At 55.9% G+C, this 9,881-nt stretch overlaps 1 protein-coding gene across 1 annotated transcript; it reads left to right on the top strand.

Annotated features, from left to right (window-relative positions):
• The first annotated feature begins 739 nt into the window (after window positions 1-739).
• SIT1 (signaling threshold regulating transmembrane adaptor 1) lies at window positions 740-1,728 on the top strand. Its single transcript, XM_062206970.1, is given in 6 exon segments — window positions 740-784; window positions 787-844; window positions 958-1,096; window positions 1,182-1,240; window positions 1,345-1,406; window positions 1,495-1,728. Coding segments are annotated over 6 exon segments (597 nt in total).
• Window positions 1,729-9,881: the final 8,153 nt, after the last annotated feature.

Raw genomic sequence — 9,881 nt, forward strand, 5'->3', positions numbered from 1 at the left:
ATTTTCAAAAACAAAACCTCATCGGGGACAGACAATACACATCTCTGAACTCTGATGTAAGGTTTATATTGAGAACTTAAAACCTCTTTTCCCACATCAATTAGCCTCCTACATGGGCAGGGCAAGTACTCACTTCCTGAGGCAACCAAGTGCCCAGAGCAGACTCAGCTTGCCAGCACAGTCCTGGGGCAGGGATTCCTTGAATGCAATTAAGTGTGGAGAGGGACAGCTGGTAGGGACAGTGTGGATAAAGCGGGTTGGGGACGAGCATCTAGCTTCCTCTGTGCCCCGACCATTATCTCAGTGGTAGCGGTGACACCACGATCATCCAGACACACTTCCTCTCTGGTCAGTCTTAGGCACTTACGGACACCTGGAGGCCTCCCCACGCCACTGGCCACTCACGGAGGGACACTTTGTCCTTCTCGGGACTCAGCGTCAGGGAGGAATAAAAAGTGGGCATTCTGTAGCAGAACGGGTCGCGGGTCACTCCTGGGAGCCTTCACGGGCCCACCTGCCCGTGGCACGGCACACCCAGGGGCCACAGGGTGCGGAGAGGGCACGTTCAGGAGCCACAGGAGTGGTGCAGGTGCAGGTGCAGGCTCAGGGCGGGGTCTTTGTTCTTTTGCTCATCCCTCCCCTCCCCTTTCCTCCCCGGAAGCCCGTGACTCTGCCGCCAGTACTGAGGACGGGCCCAGGGAGGGGTGGGAGGAAGGGGGATGGTGGCAGCGCTCAGGCCATGAAGCAGGCTGACCTTCAGCTCGGGGCCGTGTGCTTGTGGTCTGGGCTCTCACCGCGGCAGTCATGAGTGGAGGTTACAACTGCACCGATCTACTAGCACCGGGTGAGCTGGGCGGGGCGCGGTGTGGGGGGGCGGTCATGTGGCCCCACAGCCCACCCACTGCGGCCTGGGGGCCGAGCAGGGCAGTAACATCCCTACCTCTCACACATCTGCAGGAATCCCCTCCATAAACCAGGCCTGGGGGCTCTGGGCCCTCTTAGGGGTCACGGCGCTGCTGCTGTTTCTCGCCTCACTGGCTGCATGCCTGCCCCAGTGGACCAGTGGCCGGAGCAGGAGCCACGGAGGGCAGGGACAGTGAGTGGGGACAACAGGGAAGGTGAGTTGATGAGTTCCCTCTTACCAAAAAGTCCCCACTCATGCCCTGAACTCTGTGTTGCAGATCAGGAGGGTCCATGGAAGAGGTCCCCTTGTATGGGAACCTGCATTATCTACAGACAGGTACTGGGTGGGGGGGACCCTGGCAGAGGGGAGGTCCTGGGTGGGTGGGACAGGGCCGGGCAGGGGAGGGAACAAGCTGACCAGATTCCCGCTCCCTGTCCCAGGATGGCTGACTCAAGAACCCAGGCCAGACCAGCAGGATGCACCCCCTGGAGGCCCTGCCAGGGTGAGCAGCTGGGGCTGAAGGGAAGGGGGCAGAGGAATGGGGGCCTCGCCAAGGGTCCTGGGAACTGCTGAGCCCCTTGCCTCTCCAGGCGGCAGAGGAGCCCCCGTGCTACACCAGCCTGCAGCTGCGGCCTCCTCAGGGCCGGGTCCCCAGCCCCGGGACCCCCATCAAGTACTCGGAGGTGGTGCTGGACTCGGAGCCCAAGCCGCAGGCCTCGGGCCCTGAGCCGGAGCTCTACGCCTCAGTGTGTGCCCAGACCCGCCGGGCCCGGGCGTCCTTTCCCAATCAGGCCTACGCCAACAGCCAGCCGGCGCCCAGCTGAGCTGGCCGGGCAGGCCCGCAGTGGCTACTGCTCGCCCTGTTTGGGGGCAGGACTCTCTCCCAGCCAGCCCCCAAGCACAGCGCGCCGCCGGCCACCTTCTATCAGAACAGCACAGGCAACATCTGCGGGAAGGCAGGCCCCAGTTTCCTGAGGGTGGGGACTGCAGAGGCAGTGGGGGGCCCCCTATACCTCTTGCTCCTATCTGTCTCTCTCAGCCCCCAAACTGCCAGGTTCTCTCAGCCTCCTCCTTCCGGGGTTTCCGCAGACCCTCCCCTCTGCCCCTCCCTCAGTCTACCCCTGACACAGGCACAGGAAGTGGGCGCGGGGAAGGGGGTGTCGTGGAGGGGGAGGTAAGAGCCACACAGGATGCATGGCAGGATATCTTCCACAGCAGCCTGTGGGCTGCAGGGGTCCTGGGACCTAGGGATCCGAGGGACCCAAGCCTGGCTCCTGACCTGGGAGCCAGGCAGGAGAGTACAGTCTCCAGCCTGTTTGTGTTGTGTCCTCAAATTTTCAAATAAAACTTTTCAAAAAAGTGTTCAGATTTTACCTAGAAGGCTGCAGACCTGCAGCAGAGCTCGAAACAGGGGAGGTTGGGGCGGGGGGTGTAGGTGGAGCCTAGCCATCTGCATGAGGGAGGTGCCCAGCTGGGGAGGAGGGACCGAGGGAGGTGCTAGGGTGTGGGTGGGGGAGCCCAGCGCTGCAGGTGCTCATGCTGCTGCCAGAAAAGCCCCAGGATTTTCACTCAGAGCCACCACATGCCCCCAGGGGCTGCAAGCTCACCAGCCATGACCTCCATAACCACGCTGCCACCCCCGCCCCCGCAAGCTGCCACTTAGCCCCTCGTCAGTCTGTTCCCTCCTCCGTCCTCCCCTGACCCGCATGAGCCCCATCTGCACCCTGTTTCGGTATCAGCAGCCCTGTCTTCACCCTGTCACCCACTCTTAGGCAACAGCCCACTCCATCTCCACTTCACTTCTCAGTCGTCGCCTACGGCCTGGGCCACAGCTCTGCTTGTCATCACTTTCAGTAGAATCCCCGTCCAATCCGCCCTGCGCGTCCACTCGTCACCTGCTGGATCTTAACCCAGCGTCTTCCACCGTGGAGCTGGCCACAACAGGCAGGTCGGCAGGGAGCCAGACTGCCCAAGTTGAAATTTCACATTGATCACTTGGCAGCCATGTGTTCTTCAGCAAGTGGACCTCAGTTTCTCAATGTGTCACGTGGGAGAGGAGTTCGGAGATCGGTGTGAGTTTTAAGGGATGTAAAACACTTAGAAGACAATGCGCAGGCAGGCCAGGTGTTTTTGCTTTACCTACTTATTTATTTGAAAGGCAGAGTGACAGAGTGAGAGGGAGAAAGAGACAGACCTCCCATCTGCTGGCTCACCCCCAATGCTTACAACAGCTAGGGCTGGGCCAGGCCGAAGCCAGCAGCCAGGAGTGCAACATGGGTCTCCCACGTGGGTGGCCGGAACCCAAGTACTTGGGCCATCATCTCTGCCTGGGTCTGGCCCATCCCTGGCTGTTGTGGCCATCAGGGGAGTGAATCAGTAGATGGGAGATTTCTCTCTCTCTCTCTCTCTCTCTCTCTCTCTCTCTCTCTCAACTCTGCCTTTCAAATAAAATGAATAATTCTTAAAAAAAAAAAAAAGCCATGCCAAGGAGTTTGGAGATTTTCCTGTGGGTGAGGTGGAGGGGAGTCATGGAAGGTTTTTAAACAAGCGATGAGCACACTCAGGTGCGGCTGTCACTCCACGGGCCACTGTGTGGATCTGGCCAGGCAGTGCCTTTACAGAGACACTGCAGGGCTGCACCGCAGCTTCTGCATCCCATGTCGAAGCAACAGCCATTTCCGACTGCTCCACTTTGAATCCAGCTTCCTGTGAATATGCCTGGGAAAGCAGCTCCTGATGGCTCAAGTCCCCGGGCCCCTGCCACCCACCTGGGAGACCAGGATGGAGTTCCAGGGTCCTGGCTTCAGCCTGGCCCAGACCTGGCTGTTGTGACCATGTGGGGAGTGAACCAGAGGATGAAAGCTCTCTCTCTCTTTCTCTCTCTGTTACTCTACCTTTCAAATAAATAAATACTGGGGCCAGCGCTCTGGCATAGTGGGTAAAGCCACTGCCTGCAGTGCCTGCATCACATATGGGTGAGTTTGCTCCACTTCCGAACCAGCTCTCTGCTATGGCCTGGGAAAGCAGCAGAAGATGGCCCAAGTGCTTGGGCCTCAGCACCTGCATGGGAGACCCGGAGGAAGCTCCTGGCTCCTGGCTTCGGATCAGCACAGCTCCAGATCAGCACAGCTCCAGCCATTGTGGCCAACTGGGGAGTGAACCAGCGGATGGAACACCTCTCTCTGTGCCTCTCCTCCTCTCTCTGTGTAACTCTGAGTTTCAAATAAATAAATATTGCTTAAAAAGATGTTGTAAATCTAAGTGAGAGAAAATGGTGGCAATTGTTTGCAGTGGCCGTGGCGTGGAGAGGAGGGATTAGAGACTTTAGGAGGTTTAAGAAACAAAGACCTCACCTGTCACACGTTCTGTCTTTCTGGTTAGAGCCCGAAACACCAGCACCCCTAGCCCCCAATTCCCATCACAATAAGACAGCACATCTCCAAACTGGCTCAGCCCAGCACCCCAGCACCCAGGCGAGCGCGCACACAGCTTAGTTCCTGCTAAGTTGGCTGCCCCGGCTAACCGACCCCTCCCACCTTTCCTGCCCCGCTCCCCAATACAGTGTCCATCTCTTATTCCAGCAAACCCCTTAGCGCCAGCTTTCTGTGGGGGACGAGAAAAATTAGTTTTTTCTTTTGAGTCCGAGCGAGGCCTAGGCCATCTCACCCTGAGCCTCTGTAGAAGCAGGTCCGGGGAGGCAGACCCGGGAGAGCAGAAAAATGGGGAAGCCGTGGCTTTCACTTCCAGGCCTCTCTCTTTCCCAATTAAAGGTCCCGAGAGAACCACAGAGAAGCGAACCGTGCGCCTGATTCTGGCTCCGGGGTCTCAGTGAAGAGGGGAACCCCCTCCCTCTCCGAAAAACCCAAAGGCCGCGGGGTCCCTAGCTCTCTCAGGACCCCGCCGCCGTAGGCCTCTCTCGTGGTTAAGGGCTCGCAGCTGGGGCTGTGTGGGCGGACACCGGATGCGGGGAGCCACCGGCAGCGGCGTGTGGGGCTCCGAGGGGCTGTGTTTCTGAAGACGTCTCAGAATGCCCGCAGGAGGCGGTGAGAGCCTCGCCCTGCAAACGCCCGGGGCTGGAGGCGCACCAGCCCGCTGGAACGAGCCTGGGACCGCGGCCGAGGGATCAACCGCTCCCCCACCTCCTGCGGCAGACCTCCGCCGCCAGACCCGCCCTCCCCGCAGCGCCGTCCCGACGGGTTTAGGTCTAGGCCCCCAGCGCCCCCGCCTGGCAGGACCCCGGCGTTGCCCCACCTATGCGCATGCGTAACGCTGCCCGAAGCGCGGCATCTCGGGAGTTGTAGTCCCGACCGATGCGGGCTGTCCCCGATCCTCTTCAGAGAGCGTGCGAAGCCGGGGTCGCGCCGCTCGGCCGCCCTGCAGCCAGCCGCCCACTAGGTTTGCAGGTTGCGGGCTCGCTGCATCTGGAGCTGGGTGGCGTGACTGCCTCCAAACAGTCGCTCGAAAATAAGTTCCTGTAAAGCGATTTTATTTTCATGTGTGTCCGGACTGCAGGCTCTCAGCACGGCACACCAGGACTGTGGCAGTTTCCTAAGTGATCCCTAAATCAAGAACGAGAGTTGGGGGCAGCCAGATCCTCCTCAGACCCCTTCCCAGGGCGCCCCTTGCCACACCTCCCTGGATGGCCAACTCATCTCACCTTGCCAAACACCTGATACCGCTCTCCAGGTGCTTTCCTAGTGGGTTCCTTTGCCTCGCTGGCAAAGATTCCAGCCAGAGGAGTGCCTGGCCCCTGACAGATCCCCAGGGTGCAACACCCCACCCCCAGCGCCCCGCTCCCAGGGCTCTCTGAAGCCCCAGCTTGGGAGGACAGAGAGAAACCTAAAATGAAAATCAATAACTACAAATGGGAGACCCCAAGAGGGAGGGTCTTGGAGACAAAGGTTCAGTGGTGAGGATGTCTTCAAGGAATTACTTAAGGGTTGGGAGGGACCTCTGAGGCCATTCGACCAGAGGCCCTGAGCCTTGCCCTGCCGGGCCTGTTGAGATGGGTTTAAATTCCAAGCTGGTTTTGGCTACAGGAAGGGAACAGAGCTGGGAGGTGGAGGGAGACCAAGTCTTAATGACTTCATCTGAAGCCTGGATCCAGCCATGCCCAAAGCTAGTTCTGCTTTCTGAATGTTTCAGTTATGTAAGCTAATAAATTCCCTTTCTACCTCCTGCAGCTTGGGTTCTGACTAATTCTGTGGGGAAAGACCGGCTGTTGGGGCAGCTAAAGACGCTGAAGATCTTCGCTTACTGCTTGTTTCCTCTTCTTTTGTTTTTGTTTTTTTTTTGTTTGTTTGTTTGTTTTAAATTTTCTATGCCATTTCCATTTTAACACCAGGTTGTTTTTTTTTTTTTCATTTCCAATTCTCTTTATATACAGAAGATCACTTCAGTATATAATTAGTAAAGACCTCATCAGTTTGTGCCCACACAGAAACGCAAAGTTTTTAATTGTTTTTAATTCATATTTTAGCTTCTATATCACATATATGTCCTCTGTAGATTGTTTACCTATCTTCTTTTTTTTTTTTTTTAAAGATTTATTTATTTATTCGAGAGAGACAGAGGTCTTTCATCCACTGGTTCACTCCCCAATTGGCTGCAACGGCCAGAGTTGCACCGATCTGAGCCTGGAGCCAGGAGCTTCTTCTGGGTCTCCCACATGAGTGCAGGGGCCCAAGTCCTTGGGCCATCCCCTACTGCTTTCCCAGGCCATAACAGAGAGCTGGATTGTAAGTGGAGCAGCTGGGACTCAAACTGGTGCCCACATGGGATGCCGGCACTGCGGGTGGCAGCTTTATTTGCTGCGCCACAGCACTAGAGTCTCTCATAGTGCATGATACTGAGAAGGCCAGCCTGTGGCCTGGTGGAGTAGATACCAGGCCCCACCCTGGAGTGCCTGGGTTCAAGTCCCACCTCTGGTTCCCACAGTAGCTGAGTTCCTGCCACCAGACGGGTGACACTGGCTCCATTAGGGTGCTGAATTAGCAGATGGGAGCACACGCTTGCTCTCTCTGCTACTCAAGCCGAAAGGAAGAAAGAGAAGTGAGTGTAGTTTTGGTGGCTGGGGGTGGGCGGGGCATCTCCCAGTGGGTGCTGGGGCCTCCGGGACAGGAGTGTCCAGGTCTTCACACGTCTCAGACACGCTTGCTCTCTCCGCTCCTTGTATTTCTGTGCCCCCATTTTTGCTAACTTGCTTCCCTGTCCTTTGGTGTCTGCTCTCTTCATTTTCCTGCTTCCTCACAGCAGCTTAAGGTTTCTCCCTCTGTCTCATGACCTCAGGGAAATGTTTGGTGACCAGAAATATTGTGTGGGTGCAGCAAAAACCAGAGACAGAGGGCATGCAGCCGTGGTTTGCAATCCGGTGACCTTGCCTCCCGGGGACACTTGGGGGCATGTCTGCAACCCCGGAGGAGGGCCTGGTGGGACGAGGCCAGGGGTATGCAGGTCAGCTGATCTCACACCGACTTTTTTGCCTCTAAAGCTATCAGTGCTGAGGTTGAAACATCCTAGTGCAGAGTGCGGAAGAGGTTAAAGACTCTCTCCCCGCCTCATTCGTACTCCCAGCTGCGGTTCCCAGAGGCAACCACGGCTCTTGGCCTTTGCGTGATTCTCTTTGGATTCGTCAGCAACACTTAGACTCTTGCAAAGACAAGACTCTGGGGAGAGGCAACTCCGGGTTTGGCGCTGCTTTTCACACCCCCTTTGCCCACCCCCCAGCTATAGGCTGGGAGTAACGTGGGCTCTGCCGGGCTCCTGGCAGAGGGAATTCCCTGCAGACCAGCTCTGGGAAGCAGCTTCAGCCGAGAGCAAGGACCTCCAGAAAGAACACAAGGCCCAGAAATAGCCTGCCTCCCAAGGACGATCGATAACTCCCCAAAACCTAGCGGTGGGTCGGCTTTCTCGGCCTGGAGGCCGGAAGAACGCGGGCAAAGCAGAGGACAGGTGAGCTCCTGACAGCGGGCGGGCCAGGAGGGGCCCAGCATGAAGCTCAATCGCAAGGGATTTCCTTGAACTCGGAAAGGTGACATTAGAAATAAACATTTCCATAGAGCAGTCAAAACAGAGGCCAGTCACAGCTGAAACCCCACAACAGGCCTGGAAAAGTAAATAGAAAAAAAAAATCTCAAAATAGAGATGCAAATCATGCGGTGAAAGACGGGAGACTGGAACAGACCCAAGAGACTCCACCTGCAAATGCTGTGGGTTCCAGGAGAGAAAGGAACAGGAGGAGACAGGTAAATAATAGATGAGCGTTCTCCGAGCTGAGAATCACCTAACTTCCTGACCCATTTGCTAGGAAGAAAACGCCCCGTAGTCAGATGCAGGCAAAAAGTCCGAAACCCTAAGGGTATAAGACGACGAACGGATTTTTCAGGCAGAAAGCAAATTCTTTCTTCTCATCTTCAACCCTAGAAGTCAAAGATGACAAAGTCGGGGGCCGGTGTTGTGGCGCGCTGGGTAAAGCTCTTTGCGCGTGACACCGGCCGCCGTACCTGAGCGCCGGTTCTGATCCAGCTCCCTGCTAATGCCCACGGGAAGGAAGGCAGGAGGATGGTCCGAGTGCTTGGGCCCTGCCACCTACGTGGGAGATCCCAGTGGAGTCAGGACCCAGCTGTTGTGGCCATTCGGGAAGCAAACTGGTGAATGGAAGATCTCTCTCTGTCTCTCTCTTTCTCTCTCTCTCTCTCCACCCCTGCCTTTCAAATAAATGCATCTTTTTTTTTTCCCTTAACAAAAGGATAACAAAATTGAATGTGGGTTAATGAAAAGGCCTAAGACCTGGACCCAGCCAGGGAGGAAAGACAGATGTTTGCAGGTTAGCAGGAGTTCCTGTGTACCTCATCTGATAAATGGTTTTGAGAGAAGACGCCAGTGAGACAACGCAGGAATGAGAGCGCAGACTTCCGGACAGGGGAAGACGAAGGGCCGCAGCAGGGAGCCGCGGGCCCTAACCTAGGCATGTATGTCAATACGGAATCATGGCGGTACGATGCGGGCTGAACGAGGCCCCTTGGAACAGGTGGGACCCGTGTAAGGACTGAATTACCTCAGGGAAACTCCAGGGATAAGGGGACCCGAAGAATGTTCCAGAAGTCTGGACCGCGGGGGTGGGGGGTAGGGAGAACAAAGGGGCAGCAGAAAGGGCAGTGAAAGCAATTTAAAGATCCCATGTCACTGACCTGGGGAGGATGTAGAAGATAATTATAATGTTGTGGGAGTAGCTGTGGCCAGGGAGTACAGTGGAGGATGGCCCAAGTGCTTGGGCCCTGCACCCCATGGGAGACCAGGATAATAAGCACCTGGCTCTTGCCATCGGAACAGCGCGGTGCGCCAGCCACAGCGCGCTTCCGCGGCGGCCATTGGAGGGTGAACCAACGGCAAAAGGAAGACCTTTCTCTCTGTCTCTCCTTCTCACTGTCCACTCTGCCTGTCAAAAATTTAAAAAAAAAAGAAAAACATAAGCTGCTCACTGTATTATACTTTCTTTTTTTAAAGATTGATTTATTTATTTGAAAGAAAATGACAGGGAGAGAGATCTTCCATCCACTGTTTCACTCCCCAAATGGCTGTAACCGCCAAGGCTGGGCCAGGCCAAAGCCAAGATCCAGAAACACCAGCTGGGTCTCCTACACAGCTGACATACTTGAGCCATCATCCACTTCCCAGGACTTGAACCAGTGCCCAGATATGGCTTTACCTGCTGCGCCATGGTGCCAGTCCCTGTACTATGCTTTTAATTTTCTTTTAGGCTTAAAATAAAATAGGTTTCAAAATAAGGTTCTAGAGGGAGAAAACAGTACATGAGAAGGATTCTGACCTCAATAGAAGTGCAACTTCAACTGGCTAGAAACAGAAAAACATGTTCAGCGGCACTGTCAATCAAGATGTACAATTTGGGGCCGGCGCTGTGGCTTAGCAAGTTAAGCCTCTGCCTGCAATGCTAGCACCCTATATGGGCACCGGTTTG

This window comes from Lepus europaeus, chromosome 12, assembly GCF_033115175.1.
Source record: "Lepus europaeus isolate LE1 chromosome 12, mLepTim1.pri, whole genome shotgun sequence".
Lineage (NCBI taxonomy): Eukaryota > Metazoa > Chordata > Mammalia > Lagomorpha > Leporidae > Lepus > Lepus europaeus.